The sequence below is a fragment of the Jaculus jaculus genome, chromosome 1, assembly GCF_020740685.1.
Source record: "Jaculus jaculus isolate mJacJac1 chromosome 1, mJacJac1.mat.Y.cur, whole genome shotgun sequence".
In the NCBI taxonomy this organism is placed as follows: Eukaryota; Metazoa; Chordata; class Mammalia; order Rodentia; family Dipodidae; genus Jaculus; species Jaculus jaculus.
In genome coordinates, this window is record NC_059102.1 from 307,106,598 (window position 1) to 307,133,520 (window position 26,923).

General features: G+C 39.7%; 1 protein-coding gene across 3 annotated transcripts; it reads left to right on the forward strand.

The window, feature by feature from the left end:
* Positions 1 to 109: 109 nt before the first annotated feature.
* Positions 110 to 20,353, forward strand: Slc19a2 (solute carrier family 19 member 2). Of its 3 annotated transcripts, none has more exons than XM_004658806.2 (6): positions 110 to 316; positions 10,070 to 10,672; positions 14,796 to 15,021; positions 16,202 to 16,394; positions 16,739 to 16,880; positions 18,768 to 20,353. In XM_004658806.2, exons 1-6 carry the CDS (start codon positions 110 to 112, stop codon positions 18,894 to 18,896), a joined length of 1,500 nt encoding a protein of 499 aa, XP_004658863.1. In that variant the 3' UTR covers positions 18,897 to 20,353. The 3 variants fall into 3 exon arrangements, with proteins under 3 accessions (XP_004658863.1, XP_045005301.1, XP_045005309.1); XM_045149366.1 differs by lacking the exon at positions 18,768 to 20,353 and adding an exon at positions 17,515 to 17,582; XM_045149374.1 differs by lacking the exon at positions 16,739 to 16,880 and having other exon boundaries at positions 18,768 to 18,903.
* The last annotated feature ends 6,570 nt before the right edge of the window (positions 20,354 to 26,923 follow it).

Sequence of the window (26,923 nt, forward strand, 5' to 3'; positions counted from 1 at the left end):
CGGACAGCCTGCCCCTGGTGTCCGGGCTGGGCCAGTCACACTGAACCTCTCTCCAGTTGGAGGAGCCGAAGGCAGGGGCCGGGCCGCGTCCCCGCCCCTCGCGCCCCGGATGGATGTGCCCGGCCCGGTGTCCCGGCGGGCGGCGGCGGCGGCGGCGGCCACCATGCTCCTTCGCACCGCCCGGGTCCCTCGCGAGTGCTGGTTCTTGCCCACCGCGCTGCTCTGCGCCTACGGCTTCTTCGCCAGCCTCCGGCCGTCGGAGCCCTTCTTGACGCCCTACCTGCTGGGATCGGACAAGAACCTGACTAACCGGGAGGTGAGCGCGCGGGGCCGGCCTGGGCCGGGGGCGCGCTCGCGGGGACACCCGGGAGGGCTCGGAGGGTGCTCGGGCCACAAGAGCCATTCTGGGCAGAGGTTTTTGGTTTTTGTTTTTTTTTTTTCTTTTCTTTTTTACTGCTTGAGAGACGACTTCGTGTTTCGTGCTGCCTTTAAAGTGTCTCTTGCGGTCTTTTAAGTTTCTGGGTCAGTCCTGTGCTGGGCAGCGAACCAGGGCCGCAGCCCGCGTGCCTGTGGATTTCAGGTGCTGGGCGGGCGGCGGTGTGCCCGCGCTGTCCTGCTGACTCTGCCCGCGGACATTCAGCAGTTTCTGCTGTGGAGCAGGGGACAGTGTTTGGGTAAAAAGGTGAAAACACCAAGCTGCACTTTGTACTAGAACGTCTAGTGGATATTCATTGACTTGGAAGTAGGTAACCCATAGGTAACCCACTGCTTTGGTGGAAGGGCCAAAGGGTCGCCCTTTTACCTGCTGCGTCCCCGTTCCTTTTTATCCCTTACTTTGTTGACCTTTTAATGGATGGATATGTTCTGTCTAATAAGGACAGTCCAGGACAGGAATACCTCATCTTGAGCCTGCTCCCACTTAAGCCCTATTTCTTGGGATAAGCAAATGGTATCACATAATTGGCACGAAGGGGTTTTTTTTGTGTTGTCAGTTGTTGCTTCACAGGTGCTAGTTTCGTCCCACGCCTACCGGTGAGATTTCTGTGGGCTCTGTCCCTGCTTGTGATGCTCAGGGTAACTGAGAACGCTGTCCGTCATCAAGAACATCTTGCTATTTACTTAATATAAGGCTTGTGAGCATAGTATTTCAGAAGGTCTGATGTCCTCTAGAAATGTGCCTGGTCCTGCTTAAAATGCACAGTCAATCCCAACTCTTGCTTTTTGTAGAAGACAGCATATACATGGGGAAAAAAAAAGAAACTCAGTGAATTAACACAGAACTCAAATAAGTAGGCTCAGTACCTTGTATACTACAAAAGGTGAAAGCTGAGCTCTGATGTTATTTTCCCTACAACCTGAGTGGGCACAGGGTAACAGTTTCCTTGTTCTTGTGCCTCCTTATCCTACCGCCTTTGCTTGCATGCCCCAGTTACTGTAGCACTTACTCCTCCCATGCAAATCATATTCCTCTGGTGTGGCCAGGCACCTCTTTTGAGTAGAAACACAGTAGTAACCAGTAGCAACAGTAGTAACAGGTCAGAGCAAGAGGCGGCACTACCAGAGTCAGACTGACAGGATATAATTATGAGTCCGGTTCTTGCAGTGTGCCTTCATTTTCAAGGTCACTTGACAAAGAATTGAGAGTTGATGTTGCTTCATGGATCCGTTTGAGTGACATGATTGCATTTTTAGCTATTAGACTATTAGATCATCTGTGTCCCAGTCTTACTGATCACTTCAGTTACTCATTGTCCTTTTGGGACTAGTTTAACCCAACAATGGAGGGAAAGGAGTACAGCATTGATAAGAGAGTGTGACTCTGGAGACCCAGAATCATCAGACCACTGAACCTGACCTGCAGCCACTGAGACTTGCGTTTCACATGAACTGCCATGTGACCTGTACAGTCCTTGCACCTTGCCTGACAGAAAAGCACATGAGGGAAGAAAATGTTCCCAGTGTTGCTGTTTGAAAGCTGATCTACTTTTTCAGGGTCCTCGGTAGAGGGCTGCTGTATTCTGTAACGATCATGTTCTCTCTGTACCGGAAAACTGTTTAGGGTAATTTCAGTTACATGTAGGAGGTCACTGAATTATAAAGTAGGGAGGGGTGTGAGGTCCAGTACATGTGTGTTGAGTAGCATAAACAGCAATGCTTCTCAGTACACATTAGCAAGGAGGAGAAGAGGGCAGGGTTGAAGAGAAATCTAGTGGTGGAGGGTCATTGCTTTCTGAGGATCTTGAAATCATGGCTGATTCTGCTGGTTGTGCAGCATGGCTGTCTTACTGCACCGAGAAACGTACATTTCCTTTTTAAAAACTAGTAACTGAAATAAAGAGAACAACTTGTTCTTCCTGATTGAGTGCTTGCTGTCACTATTGGGCAATTAATAAAAGATATTACATGGTTTTTAAGCAAAGAAAATCTTAATCCAGTGATGTTTGTGCTGAAGTTTGCATTTCCCCTTGGCCTTCTGAAACCTACAGAAGGGCCAGATTGGCCCATTATAAACAGTGCTATTATTACCTAATTCCCAAAGGCAAAAATTCCTCCATCTTTCCCCTCTCCGAGGGATTTTTTTTTTCTTTTGTAGATTTTAGGAATAGCATTGACCTTAAAAAGTTACAGTATTATTACAGTTAGAAGATTAAAATTTGACTACATTCCAATGGTTAAGACCAAATTTATTTATTATTTATTAAAATAAAATTTGTTTGTTTGTTCATTCATTTATTCATGGAGCTGAGGATTGATTCCAGGGTCTTAGGCATGCTAGGTCAGTATTTTACCACTGAGCTACATTCCTAGTCATTTTTATTTTAAGATATAGTCTCACTAAGTTGTTCACTAAGGAACTTGTGATCTTGTTTCAGCCTACCAGTGAGCTGATTATAGGCACTCACCACCATACCCAGAAGAGCTATTTCTTTTTAGAAAGTTCTTTTTATCTTTTCCTCTTTGTAGTATCTGGTTTGACAGACTTATTTGACTTTTAAAAACCATTCCATGCATTCTGCTTGATACTCCAAACCCTACAGGCTCCTGTTATCTTCCTCTCACCTTCCACACACCCAAACTTCATTCATATTGATGTTATAAGTCCAGCATATCCACAAATCTCATCTGTGCTTCAATTACATGATCATTCTTTAGAATAATCTTCATTTAGCCTCTTGTTTATTTTTGAGGTAGGGTCTCATACTAGCCCAGGCTGACCTACCAGTCACTCTGTAGTCCCAGGTTGGTCTTGAACTCACAGTAATTTTCCTACCTCTGCCTCCTGGGATTAAAGGAATGTTTCCCCATACCTCATTTAGCCTCTTTCTTATCTTTCAAGGTCTACCTCAAAGAAGAAGCCCTAAGTTTCTGATATCCATTTTACATTGTGTTTATGTATTTTTCATCCACCTTCAGAACTCCCTGAGGATTGGAGCTTCATGTTGTTCTATTTTTTTTTTTTTTTTTTTTGGTGGTGGTTGGGGCGGGGGGGGGAGGGAGACAGGGTCTCACTCTAGCTGAGGCTGGCCTCAAACTCCCAGGGATCTTCCTACCTTACCCTCTCCAGTGCTGGGACTGAAGACATAATCATGCCCAGCTCATTTATTCTTTTTTTTTTCCATCTCTACATACATTGAATACAGTGTGATGTAAATGTGCATTTTGATTAACAGAACTGTTGAAACTCTTCTAAAGTAAAGTATATCAGATTAAAAGTTTATAACTTAACAGTTTGTTTTCTGTTGACTTACATCTCAGCAAAGAGCACACACAAACATGTCGTGACCTAGAATTGTGAAATTCCATGAATAGTATAAAATCAGTTCCCTTTCATCACATGCCATATTTTACCCAAGATGAGAAGTTAGTTATAGGCAATTAATAAGAGTATGTTGTTTGTATATTTTTGCCTGTAAGAAATTTCCCTTCATGAGTCAAAGTATATGTATCAAGGAAGTGTTTATTTGTTTATGTGTGTGTGCAGGTCAGAGGTTGATGGGTGTCTTCCTTTGTTACTCTCCACCCAATGTTTTGAGACTGGTTTTCTCCCTCAATCTGCAGCTCACCAATATGGCTAGACTGGCTAACCAGCAAGCCCCAGGGATCCTCCTGCCCCTTCCCCAGGACTGGGATTATAGATGTACTTTACTGTGCCCTGCTTTTATGTGGGTACTGGGGATCCTAACTCAGGTTGACCTAAGCCAGCTCCTAAAGTACTTTCTGATGTTATGACTTCTCCACTGAGAAGGAGTCTTCTTTGGAGACCCAGTGGCTAAGTTCTGAAGGCTATCTTTATTTTTTGATAGTTCCCTGTCAACACACTGCAGTAGAGACTAAAAAAGCTACTGCAGGCATTAGAAGCAACCTGGAAGACAGTTTTCTAATTGAAGAAAGCAGGTATTTTCATGTGGTTGATTAAAAATATCTGGTTCAGGGGCTAGAGAGATGGCTTAGCAGTTAAGACACTTGCCTGCAAAGCCTAATGACCTAGGTTCAATTCCCCAGTATCCATGTTAGCTAGATGCACGAGGTGCATGCATCTAGAGTTCATTTGCAGTGGCTGGAGGCCCTGGTGCACCCATTCTCTCTCTCTGTCTCTTCCTCTCTTTCTCATAAGTAAATAAATAAATAAACAAACAAACAAATAAATAAAAAATTCAAAATATCTGCTTCAGATCCTCCCTTTGCCAACTTGGCTGTCATAACTTTGCATAATTAACCATTGTCTAATCCTGTTTGTTTGCTTCTTATAAAACAGAGATGAGGGCTGGAGAGATGGCTTAGTGGTTAAAGCGCTTGCCTGTGAAGCCTAAGGACCCCGGTTCGAGGCTCGGTTCCCCAGGTCCCATGTTAGCCAGATGCACAAGGGGGCGCACGTGTCTGGAGTTTGTTTGCAGAGGCTGGAGGCCCTGGCACGCCCATTCTCTCTCTCTCCCTCTATCTGTCTCTCTCTCTGTGTCTGTCACTCTCAAATAAATAGATAAATAAATGATATCATCATAATAATAAATTTAAAAAAACAGAGATGACAAAAGCATTTATCTCATAGGACTGTTTGGATTAACTGGGAATAATTCTGGTAATATGTGGAGATGACCTGCAGGTTATGTGCTGTTATGGTACTGATATTGTAAGAGGAACATTTGTCCTAGGCTGATGTTCTTTATTGGAAAAATGCTGTTTTCTTAACTAGAAGGAGTTAAAGAGAAGCTATTTGATCTCACAGCATGACCCACTGCACACCTATACCTTTTTGGTTGGCATTACAAACCTGGTAGTATTACCTTCCCTCGTTTTGACTTATCTAGATTGTGGTTTTGTGTTATGGACAGAATTAGACTTGTGAATGTTAGGCATTTATTTACTTTGAGGCATTTTCCCTATGTCTGGCTTTCAACTCGTGATACTTCTGCCTCGGTCTGCCAAGTAGATGGGTTTACAGATATGCACACTGTTTATAGTCATAATTAGGGCACGGGAGTACTGAAGAACATTTAAAAACTTTTAATTGACATTTATTTATTGGTTTCTGTGTGATATTCTAACACATACAGATAAGATGGAGTGATCAAATCAGAATAATTAGCTTTTCCCTCTCTCTATCAGTTCTTTATGCTTGGAGCCCATGAGCTCCTCTCTTCTAGGTATTCATAAAATATATTATAGGCCAACTGCAGTCATCTCACTGTGCTGTGGCATTGACTATCTCAACTGTGCTTTGGTACCTGATACCCATGCTTTTTTCATCACCCCTCAACCTGTAGTAATCACTTTTCCCCTTTCTTACTAACTTGCTTCAGCTTCCACACAAGAGAGAGTGAATATGGACATTTGCCTTTCTGTGACAGCCTTATTTTACTGAACACAATGTCTTCTAACATGTATTTCTGCTACTGCAAATGAGAGGGTTTCATTTTTATGGTTAAGGGATATTCAACTGTGTGTAGAGAACATTTTTAAAGGAAAAGTTTGTGGGTCAGTAGCTGGTAGTATATTGGGAAAACATATTCAGGAACTTGTGAAGGTGCAAAAACATGCTATGTCAAACAGGAGACAGCTTGAAACTTTAGAAAACCAAAGGAGAGTAATGTTTTGAAAGTATAAGCAAAAGCCCAGAGGGAAGTTACTAATTGGAGCACACCTGTGAAAATGTTGCCTGGCAAGCTTCTTGCTGCATAACCTTCATCTCAGGGTTACTCTTGCTGGCTTTGATTCTTAGGCTGTGGTCATACTGAACCTAGACACTTCTCTCCTCATTTGCTAAAATTCATATACTTGAGTAAGAATCCTTTCTACATTTTTTTTTTTTTTTTTGAGGTAGGGTTTCACTCTAGCCCAGGCTGACCTGGAATTCACTATGTAGTCTGAGGGTGGCCTCAAACTCACACCAATCTTCCTATCTCTGCCTCCTACATGCTGGGGTTAAAGGCATGTCCCACCACACCTGGCCTTCTACAGTTTTTGATTATTCATTCATGCAGATATTCAGGTGAAACATAATTTCCTCAGCAAGTGATTTGCACACCCAAGTTAGTCCAAAATCCATAAAGTTACATAAGGCTATTAGGTAGCTTTTGAAACAAGGGCAATCAGAAGTCAAGTCTGGAATATATTTCAGAAATTGTGTGTGTGTGTGTGTGTGTGTGTGTGTGTGTGTGTGTGTGGTGGGGGGTATTATGTTTAACTTTTGTAGACGTGTTCTGTGCTGGTAAGATTTTACACTAATTGTTTTAAGTTCCTCTAAAACCTTGTGAAAAATTAGCTCATTTCACACGAAAGTGAACTAAGACATACATGAGATTTAAACAGAGTGTTACCTTTTGGCCTCAGAATGTCAGACTCTAGCATTGCAAAGCATTTAGCCTCTGACCAAAAACTACTTTCTAAAAAGCATGTAAAAAATAAGCCTACTAAGCTAAACATTGTGGCATATGCCTGTAACCCTACTATTTGGGAGGCTGAAGCTGGAGGAGTAAGATTTCAAGGCCAGCCTAGTCTCTATAGCAAGAAGAAAAAAAGAAGCCACTGATCTAGACTTTGAAATGATAATTTCAAAAACTGACCTACAAGTTCTGGGGACATGGCTCAGTGGGTAATGTGCCTTCTACACAAGCATGAGGACCTGAGTTCATATCCCCAGTACCAATGTAAAAGCTGGGCATGGTGGTGCATGCCTGAAATCCTAGTGTTGGGGGTGGAGACAGGAGAATCACCAAGACCTGCTGGCTAGTGAGAGATCCTGTTTCAAAACAAAAAGGCTGGAAAGATGGTTTAGCAGTTAAGTGCTTGCACATGAGGCCTAAGGACCCTGGTTCGAGGCTTGATTCCCCAGTACCCACGTAAGCCAGATGCACAAGGTGGCTCATGCACCTGGAGTTTGTAGTGGCTGGAGGCCCTGGCATGCCCATTCTCTCTCTCTCTGCCTCTTTGTCTGTTGCTCTCATATAAATAAATAAGAATAAACAAACAAACACAAAACAGTGGAGAATTACTGAGAAAAATACCTGATGTCGACCTCTTGCCTACACACACATACGTGCTTGTCCCTACACATACAGACATGCGTACACACACATCTACATCTCACACACAAAAACAAACACACCCTGGCTAACAGCCAGATGATGCATAGCTGTAATTCCAGAATTTGAGAGGCAGAGACAGGAGGATTACCAAAAGTTTGAGACCATCTTGGTCTACATGGGAAGTTCCAGGCCAGCTAGAATTGTATAACAAGGTCCTATTAAAAAATAAAAACAAACTGACTAACTTAAACCCTTAGACCTTGCTCAGCAATGTGGTGATTGTTATTGGAAGAACGGGGATGGTGGTCCAAGAAAAATCATCTACATTGTTATTGTAAGAACAATAACAACTGGGATAATAGTCCAGTTAATTGTTAATGCACAACTTTCCACACATTCTGTGTTTTAGCTTCAGTGTTCTAGATTTCACACTTGTGAAAAAATAGAGTAACTAATTTACATGCACTTTTTTCATTTAATCCTTGCAAAAAAACACAATCCTATGACATAGGTCTTTCTTTCTTTTAGTGATAATGGAAATTGATTCCAAGGGTAACTGCAGAAACTATACACAGTCCATGATATATAATCGTTCACCTTAACCGTTTTTGACTTTATGATAACATGAGAACAGTGCACATACCAGATTGTAAATGTTGATCTTTTCCTGAGTTTGCAGCATTTAGTGTGACATTCTGTTGTAATGCTTGGCAATAGCAGTGAGTCATGACTCCTAGTCAACCATACAATCATGAGGAGAGGCCGTGCAATCATGACTACTATTCTACAGGATACCATGTTGCTAAATGGTGGTGTTCTGTAGGTTATGTGTATTCAGTGTATGTTGTGACATACATTCAACTTCAAACAAGTTTATTAGGACCTAGTCCTTAGAAGTTGGGGAGTATCTGACATATGGCAGGTAATGGAACAGAAACTCCTGCTGGAATCTATCTTATTTAAAACTGAAAGATGATTTTTTACTATATCATATTTTTCAAACATCCATTAAAAAGAAAACTACCATGTTATGTTATATTATTATAGCTTGTAGTTTATAAGGGTGTACCCCTTGTATTATAAATCAAAATACCTAAATGAAGGGATTTTGAATGTTCTTATAACAAATAAATGATGAATGTTTGAGGTGATAATCTAAATACCCTGAGTTGAAAATTGCATAATGTATGCATGTACCAAAATAATCACATTGTATTACATAAATTTATATAATTATTATGTAAATTAAAAATCATTTAAAATTAAAAGAAAAAACTAGTAAAAAACTGTTCTCACTGGGCTGGAGAGATGGCTTAGCAGGTAAGGGCTTGCCTGTGAAGCCTAAGGACCCCAGACCCTGGTTCAAGGCTCGATTCCCCAGGACCCACGTTAGCCAGATGCACAAGTGGGCGCACGTGTCTGGAGTTCATTTCCAGTGGCTGGAGGCCCTGGTGCGCCCACTCTCTCTCTCTCTCTCTGTGCCTCTTTCTGTGTCACTTTTAAATAAATAAACAAAATATTAAATAAAAACTGTTTCCTCTTATCTTGCATATAATTAAGGTCATCAGTATTGCACATAATTCTGTTATCAAGAGATAACCATTCCATCAAGACATAGGAAAGAGTTGCCCTTTTTACCTATTTTGCCCATAAAGGAACAAAATTAAAAATCAGAGACACCTAGCCCCACCCTGGGTTCAGAGTAAGAGTTGACAGTGATTCAATATGCAAAGCATTTATTGATCTTAGTATTGTTCTGAAGAAGCAATATGCTTTGTATCAGACAGGTTATACAGGTGAATCCTGGGTCCACCTTAAAGTAACCTAAAAGATGCTGGGCATAGGTGTAGTGATGCACACCTATAACCAATGCTTGAGATGTTGAGATAGGAGGATGTTGAGTTTCAGGATAATGTGTCTGGGTTTACACAAGGCAGTTTGAATCCATCCTGGGCTACATAGCAAGACTTGTCTCAAAATTAAAATAATATATAAGGCAACATTCTGAACCTTGGCACATATTGAAATCTCTCAGGAGGTTTTTTTTTTTTTTAATACTGTGTCTTGGTCATGCATGATGGTGCACACCTTTAATCCCATCACTCGGGAGGCAGAGGTAGGAAGATTGCTGTGAGTTTGAGGCCACCCTGAGACTACATAGTGAATTCCAGGTCAGCCTGGGCTAGAGAGAGGACCTTACCTTTGGGGGAAAAAATACTGTGACTTGTTATCCAATTCTTGACTTTTTTGAAAATGTATAGCCATGGCTCTGAACCAGTTGTGAGGAACATAACAGTAACATACACAGAACTTTCTAGAGCTTGTGATATCATACCATCATAGCTTCAGCAATGTCTTGCTGGTTGAGAAAGTCTTTGATGAATAGGAATTTTTTGTGAAGAAAAAATGGAGGTAGGAAAGGATATTCTGAAGTTCTCTGAATGCTGTGACCAGTGGTTCTTTAGTTGATGAAGTGTTGGTACATTGTTTTACGAGTAAATTTTTATGGTCTTTTGTCAGTAAGGGCTTTTTTCTCTTTTTATCAGGTCTTCAATGAAATTTATCCAGTATGGACTTATTCTTACCTGGTGCTGCTGTTTCCTGTGTTCCTTGCCACAGACTACCTCCGTTACAAGCCTGTCATTCTGCTGCAGGGACTCAGCCTTATTGTCACATGGTTCATGCTGCTGTATGCCCAGGGACTATTGGCCATTCAGTTCTTGGAATTCTTCTATGGCATTGCCACAGCCACTGAAATTGCCTATTACTCATACATCTACAGTGTGGTAGACCTGGGCATGTACCAGAAAGTCACAAGTTACTGTCGAAGTGCCACCTTAGTGGGCTTCACAGTGGGTTCTGTCCTAGGGCAAATCCTTGTCTCAGTGGTGTGCTGGCACCTCTACAGCTTGAATGTCATCTCCCTTACCTGTGTGTCTGTGGCTTTTGCTGTGGCTTGGTTTCTGCCAATGCCCCAGAAGAGCCTCTTCTTTCACCACGTTACTTCCTCCTGCCAGGGAGTGAATGGTATCAAGGTACAAAATGGTGACATTGCTACTGACACCCTAACTTGTAACCACCTTCCTGGGTGGGAAGATATTGAGTCAAAGATCCCCCTGAATTCGGAGCAGCCTCCTGTGGAAGAACCGGTAAGCTCAGTCTTAAGTTGCTTGTAAATTATTTTAAATTATTTGGGGGTGGACTGGTGGCAGTAAAATAGAGGAAAACCCCTTTTGTTAGATTTTATGTTCATATGAATATACGTTTTGTCTTATTTCATTGGTTCATTTATTAATTTGAAATGTAACTGATTTATATACAAATGGAATTCTGTACATCTCCCCTGTAGTCCATGACCTCTGAAGACAGACTGACACACATATATATATCTAGTCAGAGAGGTCTTTGGGGTCTCCATGCTTCCATCCCACTCCTTGTTATGCCAACAAAGCACTCAGAAAATCTCTGCTAAATGCAGAGTTGAAAAGATTCCAATTACTGTTTCATAGTTATCACTACTTTCAAAATTGAAGTCCAAAGTATTTGAAGATAAAAGTGTTCCTTTTCTGTAGTAGAAGTCATATGTGTTTTTTTTTTTTTTCTGGATACCACTTTCTCATAGTGGAGTAGTACTGAATAATAATAGAGAGTTAACGAGGAAATTTTAAGTTGAAACTTAAAGCTGTCTCTTAGAAAATAGAGGTATAACATTAAAAAAATTTATTGATTTATTTATTTGAGAGAGCGAGAGAGGGAAACAGGCAGACAGAGAGAGAGAGAGGGAGAGAGAATGGGAGCACCAGGACCTCCAGCTACTGCAAACAAACTCCAGATGCATGCGCCACCTTGTGTATCTGGTTTATGTGGATCCTGGGGAATCGAACAGAGGTCCTTTGGCTTTGCAAGGAAATGCCTTAATTGCTAAGCCATCTCTCCAGTCCCAAGGTATACCATTTAAAATAACTCATTCTGTGTCACCAGAAAGATGAATTGCCTCCCAAGTCACCTACCATTTTTGTTTTGTTCTGTTATGCTTTGTTTTCTCATCAGGTTATATGCACTGAGGGGCAGGATTTATTTTGACCACACTGAAGTAGTTTTAATCATTTCAATTTTCCTGGGATATGATTATATATAAGCCTATTAACATTCTTTCTTTGCATGTGGGCTGTAAAACTGAGCTGCAGAAGCTTTACAGCTGAATTAGAATAAAGAACTACTGTGAATAGAGAGCCTTGGTTCTCTACCTGAGGGTTAACCCACTGGCTTCAACCCAACTTCTCAACATCCTTACTGAAAACTACCCTCTCTACAATCTTTCATCTCAGGTTACTAGTTGAAACTTAGGTTATTGTCCCAAGAAGTCTGAGTCACCCTTTACAGCCTTAATGATACTAACCATGAAACTCGCCCTCCACTACTCAGGATGTCAGCTATAGTCAGAATAACCAGGGATTAACAGTCAGACAGATCCTGATTCTATCATAATCTGTTAGGGTTCTTGAGGGAGGAAGGAACTCTGATTATGTACTAGAGAGATCTCATATAGATGGAAAAATAGGTGCTATCTTTGTCTATTGCAATTGTGTTTAACCGGCTTTGGCTAACACACACACATACACACACACACACACACACACACACACATATATACATACATACATACACATGTATATTTAACATTAAGTATAGTTTTTATAGACCATGATTTTAATGTGATAAGAAATACAGTAGGAAAGGACATTTTATATAACTAGAACAGATACATATATATTTTATATATAATAGAAGTGAAAGCTTTACAGCACAGTATTTTATCCTGGTAATTTTCCATTCTATATTTTTTAATTATTCAGATCAGTATCCATTAAATCAATTTTTTTTCAAGGTAGAGTCTTACTGTAGCTCAGGCTGACCTGGAATTCACTATGTAGTCTCAGAGTGGCCTTGAACTCATGGTGATCCTCCTACCTCTGCCCCTGGAGTGCTGGGATTAAAGGCATGCACCACTATGCCCAGCTCATTAAATCAATTTTGATAACCAATGAGTCATGTGTTGGAGTTTAAATAATTTTCCTATACTGGTGTGAACTTTATTAAGATTTCCAAAATGTCAGCATTTTAGCTGGGTTTGGTGGTTCATGCCTGTAATCCTACAGCTAAGGCAGAATGATTGCAAGTTTGAGGTCAGCCAAAGCTATGAAGTGAGACTGTCTCAAAATAAGAAAAAAGAAAAAAAAATTATAGACTTGCATAATCTGAGGGGGAAGGAAGACACTAAAATATATAAGGACTGGATGGGAAGAAGAAGGGAGGGTGCAAGATGATAAGGGAGACATACGAGGATGTTGGACGGGATTGTAATCAGGGTACATTATGTATATGTATGGAGGTCATCAGTAAAGTTTTTTAAGTATTAAATATGCTCAAGAATTAGAAATTTTTTCCTAGAAATGATTCTCACTACAGGCTTAGAACAGTCTAAGAATCTTAAAACTAAAAGGAGCTGGGCATGATGGCACACACCTTAAATCCCAGTATTTAGGAGGCTGAAGCAGGAGGATTTCTGTGAGATAAAAGCTAGCCTGAGAGTACATTGTGATTTCCAGGTCAGCCTGGGCTAGAGTGAGACCCTACCTCCAAAACAAACAAACAAACAAACAAACAAACAAACAAACAAACAAAAAACTGGGGTGGAGAGATGGCTTAGCGGTTAAGGTGCATGCCTGTGAAGGCTAAGGACACAGGTTCACTTCTCCAGGTCCCACATAAGCCAGATACACATGGTGTCACATGCATCTGGAGTTCATTTGCAGTGGATAGAGGCCCTGGCGTACCCATTCTCTCTCTCTCTCTCACACACACTCTCTCTAATAAATATATTAAATTACATTTAATATAAAAACGTCTCATCAGTCCTCCCATTTTAGAGATAAAGATTGGGATCACATATTAGCAACTGATAGATAATTGCACAAGTAATACTCCTGCATACTACTTAAAAACATATGTGAGACCCACATCTTGCTATACTTCATAAAGTCTTTTGCTAGGATGACAATATTGCCAGTGCTGTCAAGTTGGCTACTGTAGAGAAATTGAGTTTCCAGTAATTTCATGATATCCTAGTATATGGGTCATGCTGCTTGGCATCTGGTCCTAAAACTTTATTTTTCTATGGAAAGCTTTTAGGGAAGCTGGGATGTGGATATCTAGGATGACGGGCCAGCTTAACACAACCAAACTAAGTCATAGTTGTGATAATTAATAAAGAGTAGTCAAGTAGGTAGGTGGCTGTATCTTGATTTTAGAGAAAGTGGAAATTTGGAGTAGTCAAAGTGATGGTCCAGTCTACAGGTTACCCTGGAGTATTGTGAGCTCTTTTCTGAGACAGCTATTACCTTAGATCATGGGTGGCTAACATTGTAGGCAGGGCCACTGAAACCAGGGTTTTTCCTTAATAATCACAGCCGGACTCTTGCTTGCCTTTGCTTGATCTGATATATTTTAAGTCATTCATGCATTAAAAGTTATTCAGGGACTAGGGTTATAGCTCAGTAGTAGACCACTTGTCTAGTATGTGTGAGGCCTTGGGTTTAATTCCTAGCACCTGGGAAACTGAGGGATGAGCATTATAAACACAAGGGCAGCTTAGACTACCTCATGAGGTGCCTCAAAGTATAATGAGATCACACTACTTTTTTAGCATAGGGGCTGCTATGCTGTTCACACTTTATTGTAATAATTTTTTTTAATACTACCATGCTTTATTTTCATCTTTTACTATTAGTAAGCACTGTTTACAGCAAAATTAATGCTTCTGCTTTGGTATTATGCCATTTCTAGCAAAAAGGTATAGTGTGTTTTCAAGAAAAAGAGTAACTTCATACCCCACTTCTAATACTACTTGGGCAAATTATTTAATTCTGCAAGATTTATATGACCTTACTCATACATACCGAAATCGGATGAGGCAGTATAACTGTTCAGATGAGTGTACACAGTGGGCATTTAGCACAGGTGGTTACTGTTACAAGTATTTTCATTATAAAACACAAATAATGAAGAACAGCTTTGATTCTTTACTGTAGTTAGTTATTTATGTGGTCAATTATCTTTCCTCCTTCACCCAGGAGGACATAAGCAAGCAGTTGGTTTTTATAAGGCAAAAGACAAAAAGCCTGTTAAACAGAAAACTGAGTTGTCTAGAGAGTTACCTATCTGGAGGATTTCCATCATGCTCCTTAAGCTCTGTTCCCATTTGCTGTGTAGGAGGAGCCCAGGACAGACCGACTCCGTGTGCTGAAGATACTATGGAATGACTTCTTGATATGCTACTCCTCCCGTCCCCTGCTCTGCTGGTCTGTATGGTGGGCCCTCTCCACCTGTGGCTATTTTCAAGTGATAAACTACGCACAGGGCCTGTGGGAGAAGGTGATGCCTTCTCGTCATGCTACTATCTACAACGGTGCTGTGGAGGCCGTTTCAACCTTACTTGGTAAGCAGAGCAGGATGACAAAGAGTGGGCATTTAAGCCAACCATGATCAGGTTTACTGTCTCCCCCTCACCAAATTTGAAATACTCCAAAAAGAATGATTTACTTATCTCAAGCTCTGATTTTCTAATTTAGTGGGGGGGGGGAGTTGTTTTTTTTGAGGTAGGGTCTTGCTGTAGACCAGGCTGACCTGAAATTTACTCTGTAGTTTCAGAGTGGCCTCGCACTCAAGAGATCCCCCTACCTCTGCCTTCCTAGTGCTGGAATCAAAGGCATACACCACCACACCTGGCTGATTTTCTGAGGAAAAGAGCTTGGAAGTAATCAAGTGGACAATGACTATTACTGACAAGCTTGAATTATTTATAAACTCTAGGGAGGCCTAATGCAAGTTTCAAAATTGTTTTTATTTTTTTTGTCCAAGTTTCATGTATCTGTTTATTGAGGGATTTTGTCACTTGTTGTAAAATTTTTAGTATCAGTTTCCTTTAGCTTACAACAGTAGTTAATGTCTGCTGAGTGTTAACATGTATTAGCTGCTTTTCTAAGGGTTTCATGTATATTAACTTGGTACTCATAAAATTCCCAAGATAGATACAGTATTGCAATTTTACACCAGAATCTTGTGATACATTTCATAATTTGCCTAAGGTCATACAGAAGTCAAGATTTGAACTCAAACAGGGTGGCTTCAGAGCCTGTGTCTTTGATATCATATTCATTGTCTCTTTTTAACTTGACCTGCTTCATATGGTTGTTAGAAGGGTCTACATATGATCTATAAACAGTCAGTACTGTATTTTAGCTGTCCTCATCTTTACCTGCCATTATTTCACTAAAGGACAGAGAAATCCTTTTGTGTGAAGTAGTTCATTTCTTGGTTTGAAGATGATGTGCTTTGCCATGTTGCCAAAACTGAAGCAGTGATGCTTTGACTTTTGCCTCTGTGTCAGTCTAAGAAGTTATGTCCTTAGCAGTATCCTGACCAATGCCCTGCTCTATCTCATTGCCACCTGCATATAATTCCATCAAGTTGAAAATTCTGTTTCAAAGACCTCCATAATGTTGAACCAATTGGTAACTTTAAAGATTTTAAAGTTTAATAATCTAAGCTGAATTTTTAAATTTACTGAAGCCCTTTATTTGGTAAATAACTAGCTTACTCTTCTCTTTATTTTGTAGGTGCTATTGCTGTGTTTGCAGTTGGTTATATAAAAATATCCTGGTCAACTTGGGGAGAGATGACATTATCTCTGTGTTCTCTCCTGATTGCTGCTGCAGTGTATGTCATGGACATTGTTGGCAATATTTGGGCATGCTATGCATCCTATGTTGTCTTCAGGATCATTTACATGGTTCTCATCACCATAGCAACGTATGTATTTTGGCTTAAAGAAGCATTAGGAAAAGTTATGGCAGGATAAGCTTGGATTTCTTTACAAACTAACAAATTTCTATTTAAAAGAAGTCAGTGGGAGGAAAGGTTGTATAGAACTTGCATCATCAATTTTTCCCAAGCAAGAGTTACTGTTAGTATGTTCCTACTAGTTTCAGATATTTACATAACATTTGTATTGCATAGCAACAAAATGTTTTTCAGTTTATTGCAAAGGAACCTGACAGTAGAAAGAAAAGGTTACTCTTTACATTTAATGGAAAATTTGTACCTATCCAGGAGGACATAGTTGTATTCTTTTCATTCTTTTTCTTTTTGAAAAGCTTTCAGATTGCTGCAAACCTTAGCATGGAACGCTATGCCCTTGTGTTTGGTGTAAACACCTTCATTGCCCTGGCTCTGCAAACTCTTCTCACTGTGGTTGTGGTAGATGCCAGTTGCCTTGGTTTAGAAATTAGCACTCAGGTAAGATCTCTTCTTTGGCACTAAAGACAGTCTGACCATATGGGCAAAGTTAAACTGTCCCCTGCTCTCTTCAGCCACCTCCTGTTCTTAGTTCTTTTCCATGTGTAGGGTGTAGAGACCATTATCTTTCTGATGAACCTCTAGAGCAAGAGGCTGTAGCATTTCAAATATAGCCAACTAACCTGGAGGGACTAATTCAGCTGAGAGATAACAATGATTCTTCCCAGGCATTGCCCTCCTACCTCCTTACTCATTTTCCCCCATTCTTTGTTTTGCATTCCCCTCCCCCATGCTGGGATGGAACTCAGGCTGTAAGCATGCTGGGCAAGTGCTCTACCAGCGAGCTGTAGCACCAGTTCATCCTGCAGGGACTTGAGATGCTCTGTTTCAGGGTTGCTTGCAGCTCTCCAAGTCTCCTTCCTTCTTTGTTTAAATCAACCCTCAAGCAGAAACCAAGTTAATGACTTGGTATTGATAAACAGCATTGATTCTTAACATATGACTTGTTGAAATGACATCTGTACAAAGACCCAAAGACAAGACGACTATTTTCACTTATTAATGAACTATATAGTTGTATATATCTTCATGTAGTATGACGTTTGAGTAGGATTTGCTTTGTTCTTTGGTACAGTGGGCAGCTGAATGAAGAGCTGCCTATTTCCACACTGAGCCCAAATGAGTCCTCCTCCATCCTGCCTCCCTATGTACTACTTCACATTTAAGACAGTTTAGTTTTCTGAGATGAAAATATCTAACATGTTAACAGTGATTAACTTTGTTTTCATTAAATAAAAATATATGACTACTACTGTAAGAGAAATAAGAGTAACAGATAGTTTGCACTGAGTGCCTTCTATGTGGTTTATGTAAAAGGTGCAGAGTTGTCAGGATTAGAGAGCAAGCATGAGTCTGGGAGGTGTGACATAACGTTTAAGTTCCCAGATCAGTAATAGTGTGGTAGAATTAAGCTAATAGCCTGAAATATTTCCAATGGAAAGAAAAGAAACTAAATGCCCAGCATCCTGCCAATCTGGTGAGGAAGAATACTAGACCATCACAGTTCTAGGAATGTGGCTAACATCTGGACAAAAATGATAGCACGTTTTTGAAACGGTAGGTTTAAGCATGGAAGGAGGACATTTCTTACAGGCTGTGCTGAAACTGCCAGTATTCATAAATAGCCTTTCTATAGGAATATATGCAAGTCTGAAAGAAATTGGTTCAGAGATTTAGGGCCACATTATCATTGTACTTTTGAATGAGTTTGTAAGTATTTATTAAGTTAAGAAGAAGTAAATGATGAAGGTGTTGACACACTGCATAATCATGTTAAAACAGTTGTCTCAGAGTCTTCCTGAAACCAGACCTCTACAATGGAATACAGTAGGCCTTCTACTGCCCTCTTCTGGGGGATGTTGAAGCTCTTGATCTTCAGAACTTGGTCCACATTAGTCACATCCATATATGGGTTTCAGGATACAGACCATGACTTAGTTACAACAGTAATAGCACCAACAATACAAACATGGTATGAGCAGCATCAGCATCATGCTCATGAACATGGATGTTCATCAAGCCCTATAAAGAGGAACTGTTGTGAAATCCATTTGATGAAGTGGTTGAGGCTGAGAGATAAGTATCTTAAGGAAGGTCAAGAGTCAGAGGGATGAAATCCTGATTCATACTAAGGCTGGTTTTGGGAGTGTTTCACCGAGCTGCCTTGTGTCATCAGTGTCTCACATTGTGTGGACATGCAGTGTTGTTTGAAGGCTTATTAAGAAACTGACTATGCCTTTAATTATGTAGAGTACATTCATGTGTATGTAATAAAACAGCTCATCTCTAATTGATAATTCTGTAAATCAGTACTTTCTTCTCTTTTAGTTCCTGATCTATGCCAGTTATTTTGCACTCATTGCTGTGATTTTCCTGGTTAGTGGGATAGTCAGTGTTATAAAGAAATGTCAAAAGCCAGAAGATCCAGAAGCAAGCTCTGAAGTAACCACTTCCTAATGTGCTGCTGAAGTCCTGCTGCTTGTAAGCAAGAACTCTGCACAGCAACCGCCTGGATGTATTTACCTTTTTTAGACAAATATTTATGAATGTGTATTTTTCATGGCTTCAAAGCAGCCACTCAATTGATACCTTGTATTTCTGGAGTAACATAATACTGTTGAGAAAAGACAGAAAGTGAAAGTTTTTTGTTTTTCATGGATTATTTATGAGAGTTAATTTAAGGATGACTTTTGCTAATTCAAAAGAGAACTTGATCTTGGAAACTGAGTATTCAAGAGGAATCAAGCATCACATCATGCTGCATACTTGATGAGCAAGTGAGTTTGATGTTTTATAGGTCACATGCATCTCTGTCTCCACTTAGCCAAACCCTTGGCCTGCTGGGACCAGGGCTTCACAGAGGCTGTGGATGTTACAAGTCCTGACAGAAGTATGTTCTACAGCACGTGTTCTTTTCAACTTCATTCTGCTTCACAGAGGCCATGGGATGCCATGATAGAAGCATGTTCTGGCAGCACGTGCTCTTTTCAACTTTGTTCTAATTTTGAGCATTTGTGTTTCTACAGATGAAAATTGTTCCTATCACTGGCAATATTTGCTCTGGTTTAATGTTCTGTCCTATAAGGAGTGTCATTTCTAATTTTATTTTTTAAAATTCATTGTATGAATGTTCTTGGTTCTCATCCTGACCATTATGTTTGTGAAAACTTTCTTTAGAAGTACATTTTTACATTGTTCATATGCTTCCCAGAGAAGCTCATTTAATCAGAAAAGGAGGCAAGTTTTAAAGCCTGCTAATAATGTAAATGAAGAGACCTAATCAGAAATGTTAGGGTAGGTTTGCTACCTACATGAAAAGTCATATATAAGTTAGAGATATAATTATCCCATTGTATATTTACATTCCCCTTTATTTCCAATTTAAAGCAGAGGTCTTTCCCTTTACAATATCTTCATTCCAATTTATGTTTCATATTATTTTGGCTTTCTTATCCAAAGTGAAGATGTTAGTGGGAGTTCAATTATTCCAAGGCCTTTTTAATGAACTGAGCCCCTTTTTAATTATTTCATTGGGGCAGGAAATAGAACATACTTGACCCCTGCATTTTGTACCTTAAATCTGCCCCTGTTTCTAAGGGTAGATTATCTTGGCTGTCAGCTTGAATTAAAATTTACTAGTTATCCCATTTCTAAGTTACATGAAAAAATGTTCTATATGCAAGGATGCTAACATTTGTGAGACATGAAAATATTTTAAAGCCAACTTTGTTGCCTTACTGTGCAAAGACTCTAGGCAGGCAGTTTTAAGTGGGGAATAAACTTTTAAGAATGATTCAGGGCTGGAGAGATGGGTTAGCGGTTAAGGCGCTTGCCTGCAAAGCCAAAGGACTTAGGTTTGACTCCCCAGAACCCATGTAAGCCAAGTGCACAAAGTGGCATATGTGTCTGGAGTTCATTTGCAGCCACTAGAGGCCCTGGCACACCCATTCTTTATCTGCCCCCTTCCCTGCTTCTTTCTCTCTTTCAAATAAATAATAAAAATAAAATATTTTTTAAAAGAATGATTCAGTTTAAACAGTGTTGTTAACAGTATCAAGATTGCAAAATTGGTGCTAAAGATATATTGCTAGAGGTTATGTAGAAGGCTCTGGGTTTGGGCCTTAGCACTGCAAAAATGAGATTTGAAAATCTGACATACTCATTTGCTTTAAGCTGTAATCTAGAAGCAAATGGATGAGGATAAGAGTAAGTCAATTCCACCCACTTTTCTTTATAACTAAGGGAAAGAATCAGAACACTAAGTGGGGGCAGTCATGGTGTGACATCATAAGCAGCAATCTCCAATTTGTATTTTGTATTTTTTCTTTATTTTCTTTTTGCTCTATAGGGAATTGTTTATCCAGAAATAAGAAAAGTTTTGTTGCAGGAATTTTATTTGATTTTTTTTTTAATAAAATAGGTTTGGTAGAATCAAATTGTTCACATTACCAAAGCAAGATTTCCCCTGGAATTTAATTTATAGTTAGGGCAACCAGCCTCACCCTTTATCCACTTAAAACAAGAATATGTTCACATCTCATTATGTGGCCATATTTATGGTATGCTCAACCCAATGTGCTGATTGTACTGTATGCAGTTTCATAAAGAAGTGAAACTTCTTATTGTACTTTTTATTCAATTCTGTATAGATTATAAAATTATTTTATTAAATAAATATTTTATAGTATATTTTCCCATCTTAAACAAAATTACTGTATCTTCAAGGACCTTTGCATCTGTAAGTCTCTAAATAATTTATACTAGTAGGAAATTCATGTTACGCCATCCTGTCTAATCTTCCTAGTTCACTTTTGGTCAGCCTCTTTGTTCTCCTCTTAATTTGTGATCTTGCCCTTGGCTTTTCTTCCCTTATTTCTATTGTTTCCCTCTCTTCTATCAGCGTTTTACAGTGTTAATTTTCCTCAATCTTAATCTTGTCATCTCTCATACCTCCTTTTAAATCACACTTCCTTCAGAAACTAAAAAGACCCTCAATTCTTTTGATAATGACCAAAGTTTAAAAAAAAGGAAATTAAATCAAGGGCTGAAATTTTGGTTTTAAAACTCCATAGCCTCTTGGTTCTATCCTATAGTATTCTGATATCCAGACAAATGTCTTTCTATCAGCTGGGAATCAGTTTTTGTTATATCCCAGAAATCAGATCAGCCTTGTCTCACAGTATCCAAATGAATACTTTTCTTTTTAATATATGATTCTAAAATTTTTCTAAGGCATGTCACTGGTTATTTCCACAAGCATGGAAATTGTACACACCAAGTTTTCATACTGCCTTTTGAAGAAAGGCATATTTTAATTTTTTATTTTGCAGAAGAATGTATCCTGGTTATTACATAATTACTGAGTTACAGAAATTAGTATTTGATAGGCTCAGCCACCTGCTAATACAGTAGCTCAGTACTCACTTTTGTTAAAGTACATCATTATAAAACATTCAGATTAAACTGACAATGTCTAATACACTAGAAATGTTATTCAAGGTACTATGTTTAGTAATAAGACGCATGAGTCATTTGTTTTGCTTATCACACCCTCTCAAACAATGTCTTCCATTTGTTTAGCACATTATCCTTCTGGAAGGGAAGTTGTGAACATCCCTGATGCTTAAAAGGTTCTGAAACAATACTAATTCCTCTACTTTTTTCAGTAACTCATGATGCCAGAATGGTTTTCAAATATTAGGTTTGTTGCTCAAAGCTGCAGCATGTTAGGAAAGTCTATTGTGACTCAGTTTCTTTATTTTTGGACTATTTGATGCCTCACAGGATTATTATGAAGAAATGAAAGTACACATTTGAAAACATCTGTTGCCATAGGCACTGAGTACAAGGTTGAGAAATGAGTTTCATGTCCTTTGTCCTCCATTCACAAGTAATTTGTAGCTATTAATTTCAAAACAGGACTCTTAAGGAAACTCTGTTTCAATCAAAATGAAAATTATTAAAAGCTCCCACCCCTCTACACACACATGCTTTTCACATATTTGTTTTTTAGGCAATGACTCACTGTGACCCAGATTTACCTCGAACTTACTCTGTAGCCCAGGCCAGCCTTCAACTCATGGTGATCCTCCTACCTCAGCCTCCCAGGTGCTGGGACTAAAGGCATGAGCCTCAACTCCTGGCTCACACACTTACTGTGAATTCCTATTTTGCAGTATTTCTAGGAGTACAAAGATAAAAGTCAAGGTTCCTGCCCAAAAGAAACATAAAGGTTAGGTAGATGCACATTGCAATACAATAGAATGAGGCAGATACCATATAATGAACCTCAAGTGATCTGAAAATGAGTCATTCAGGCGGCTACACAGGACTCAGATGTTTAGCAGAATGGCCATGAAGGGCAGGGATATGTCTGATAGGTACAATGGGTAAGGACTATAAGGCTGGAGAGACATGGGGAATCATTTAACAAGGATTGTTTGAGATGAGGCTGGGGAGTGATGATTAAACTCACCTTTAAGAAAGGCAATCTGGGCTGGAGAGATGGCTTAGCGGTTAAGCGCTTGCCTGTGAAGCCTAAGAACCCCGGTTCGAGGCTTGGTTCCCCAGGTCCCACGTTAGCCAGATGCACAAGGGGGCGCACGCGTCTGGAGTTCGTTTGCAGAGGCTGGAAGCCCTGGTGCGCCCATTCTCTCTCTCCCTCTATCTGTCTTTCTCTCTGTGTCTGAAGCTCTCAAATAAAGAAAGAAAGGAAGGAAGGCAATCTGACAGCAGTGGATAGGATGAATATTATGAGAAGATAAGGCCTCAAACTGCTAGTTGAGGTGCATTGGAATTTGTTACACATAGATGAGAAAGGCTCTTTGTGACTTCTGGCTACAGAAATGGAGACAAGACAGATTCTAGGTTTTACATTAACCTTGTAGAACATGTGCTCCTATTTCAAAAGGTAGCTTAGAAAGCATAAATAACTTACCCTAAGTCTCCTATCTGTGAGGCAGAGAAGCTTAGCTGGGCTGTTGATTTCCCCCTACTCAGCAAGTTGATGGCCATGTCCCTCCAGTCCTCATGTCCTCTGCAGTGGGAGTAGAGGACAGTAGACAGTAACTAGGAAGACAGCTCCATAAGGGAAGAATGCAAGTCTGGGGAAGAGCAGATGTCAGAAGTCAGCACTGCTGGGGTCCAAATTGTGGGGGTGAGGTAAGACAAACCTGTACAAACCCTAGAAGCAGATCATGATGCCCAGGTAGGGATAGCATCTGGACACCAGACATGTTTTCCAAGTGAGTGCTACTCGGCCCTGTGCCCATCCTAGGCCCTCTGCACTTCACTCTGCTGTGGGGTCTCCACCTGCTTAGCAAAAACACTCTCCTGCCCAGCCAGTTCAGCAGGGCAAGCTGGGCTTTGAGGAGCCTGTTAATAAAATCTGGCCCATGAATAAAGTTGACTTTTTTTTCTCTCTGAAGCTCCTTCAAAACCTATGCAAAATTTTTTATTCAAAATTCAATTTTCACCTGAAAATTCAATAAATGCCACTCAAGTTTGGGGAAAAGTGGCAGAAGCTCTCTGTCAAGTTTTAAACACCTGTGATAAAGTGTGGACCCTTGAAAATGACCCTCTAAATCATTTACCAAATTATCCTTAAAATAAATGAATCAAAGGTGATAACAGCATTACCAAAGGAAAATCTTACTCTCTAAAAGAGTCAACAGAATCACATCTGTCTGTATCAAGTTCTGAGATGTTCACAAAAAGTAAACAGTGTTTAAAACCTCTGCCTGCTCATCGGTTTAATGTATGTCCATCTTCTTAACCCTTGCTCTATCCCCTCTATTACATACCGAAATGTATGATGTGACATTCAACATTCCCTCCAGGATGTCAAAAATAGTGGCAGACCCATTTCCAGTGTTCTGGCAGTGCTTGGCAAGAATGGTCCATAACTAGATCAGCACTCACACATCCAACCTGGATTGGAGAGGATATACCTGGAGCTTCTCGTGAATTATGCTTGACTAAGAAGCCACAAGCTAGAGAATGTGCCCATAGTGGGGAATTATCTACTAACCAACAGTAGCTTTAGATCATGTTCCAGCTCTTGAAATTTAATTCCCAGTTGGCCTCTCCCTCCCCAAGGAGGCACTTCTCTGCATCCCAGGCCTCTTTCCTTAAGTATAAGCCACTTTGAGATTACTTGAAGTCATTCCTCCATATACATTTTCTAAAAAGATGTCACTATATGGAAGGGTGACTACCACTTTGAAGGCAGAGGCAGGAGGATTGCCACAAGTTTCAAGGCTACCAAATGAGACCATTTCAACAAACTAAATAACAAATAACAAAATAACCAGGGATAAATTTCTTTGTTTTAAAATGAGAACCACTATAAAGAAGAAAAAAAAAACAAACAAACATGTCAGCTGTGGGTTTGAAGTTATTACCAGAACATATCAGCTGAGTTCTAAAGGAGAAGGGGACATGAAAAGCAGCTACTTGAGTAAAGCTATTAAGAAGCCACATGTGTTACACAGCTGTCAGAATCTGAAAAAGCCCACCACTACACGGTGGAGGGAACTTCTGAATCCCTGTAACTGGGATTCATGAGCTATGCGGATGACTCTCTCTTGAAGCTACTATGGGGATTATGAGTCCAGGAGCACTTTTCCTCACTGACACACATACGCAGGAGAGGGGCATTGACTTTAGGGTCTTTAAAATGTTTACTACTAGTGCCAAAAAGAGCTGGGAAAAGTTTCATGTAGAGAATGACAAGTGAAAATGTGGAGGTGGTGGGAAGGGATGAGGATGAATAATAAAAAGGGGAGTGAACTTGGGGGAAGCATGTCCAGGGTTAGAAGCTCTGGGCCACTGTTGTCTTGGATCTCCTTGTGTCCTGATGCAGAAGCAGCCAACAATACGGGCTTGTCAGAGCAGCATATTCTGTATTCCTCACACTCCCAGGAGAGACTGAATGACCATACGTTTGTACACAGGATCAGAAAAGGGCTGAATGAAAATAGAGCTGCTTATATAAAATGTTTAATACTATATTTTACAATGATATTGGCTTGATACTGTTTCAGATTACTATTAACTAAATGTGATGTCCATTACTTCAAAAAGGCCTAAATAATTGTGATGGGAATATGATTCATTTGCTAATTTTATTTCAACACTTTTTTCTTTTTATTTATTTATTTTTAATTTTCACAATTTTTATTTACATTTTCCATAATTATAAAAAATATCTCATGGTAATACCTCCCCCTCTGCACTTTCCCCTTTGAAATTCCATTCTTCATCATATTATCTCCCCATCTCAATCACTGTACTTACATATATATAATACCAACCTATTAAGTACCCTCCTCCTTTCCTTTTTCTTCCCTTTATATCTCCTTTTTAACTTACTGGCCTCTGCTACTAAGTATTTTCCTTCTCACGCAGTATTTCATCACTTTTAATAAGCAGGTTCAGCTCATTGATATAGTGGGTATCAACTGTGAAAGACTATTTTGCTTATTTCTCATTATACTACTTCCTTTTTTCCTAAAAAATTCTAGTCTTTTCTCAACTTTGTTTCACAATGACTACACATATCTTTAAAAAACAAAAATTAAAAATACAAAGACTTCAATGGAGAACTGGATCTATTCATAATTGGGTATACAGAAATATATAATTCTTAATATTTCTGTTTTCCTAGTACTTTGCACTTAAATAACTTAATTTCTCCTTCATTTTCACTGAGATACACCCCTAGCTCTACATACAAGAGTTCTATTTTTTAGATTTTGAGAACCTCTACACTGATTTTCATAGTGGCTGTACCAGCTTATACTCCCTCCCTCTACCCCCAGCCCATCTTCCCATTTGCCATTTATTTTCTGGATAACAGCCATTTATTTACCTGCGTGGGGAGGGGAATTTCAATGTAGCTTTAAATTGATAGTTAAGGATGTGAAACATTTTGTTCATATATTTATGAGCCATTTTATACTTTTTATTTGGAGAACTGTCTGACTGATTTTCCTACTTATGGACTAGATTTAGTTTTCTGGGAGGAAGTGTTGGATTTTTCGAGTTCTTTGTATATCCTGGAAATTAATCCCTTGTCTGATGAGTAGTTGGCAGAGATTTTCTCCTATTCTGTTTCTTATTTCTTTTGTTGTACACAAGTTTTTGCTTTATTTATTTACTTTTTAGTTTCAGAGCATCCTTTCTTGAAGCATGTCCTTTCCTCAGCTTCTGGAACCTGGTTCTGTGTTCTACCTAACACTTGTACTGGTTGTTCCTGGATCTCCATCACTGGTTCTGGAAACTGGTTCTACATTCTCCCTCTACAATTCTACTGGCTTGTTCCTGGATCTCCATCACTGGTTCTGGAACCTGGTTCTGCATTCTACCTTACACTTATACTGGTTGTTTCTGGATCTCCATCACTGGTTCCGGAACCTGGTTCTATGTTGTGTCTCTACAACTCTACTGGTTGTTCCTTGACCACCATCACTGGTTCTGGAATG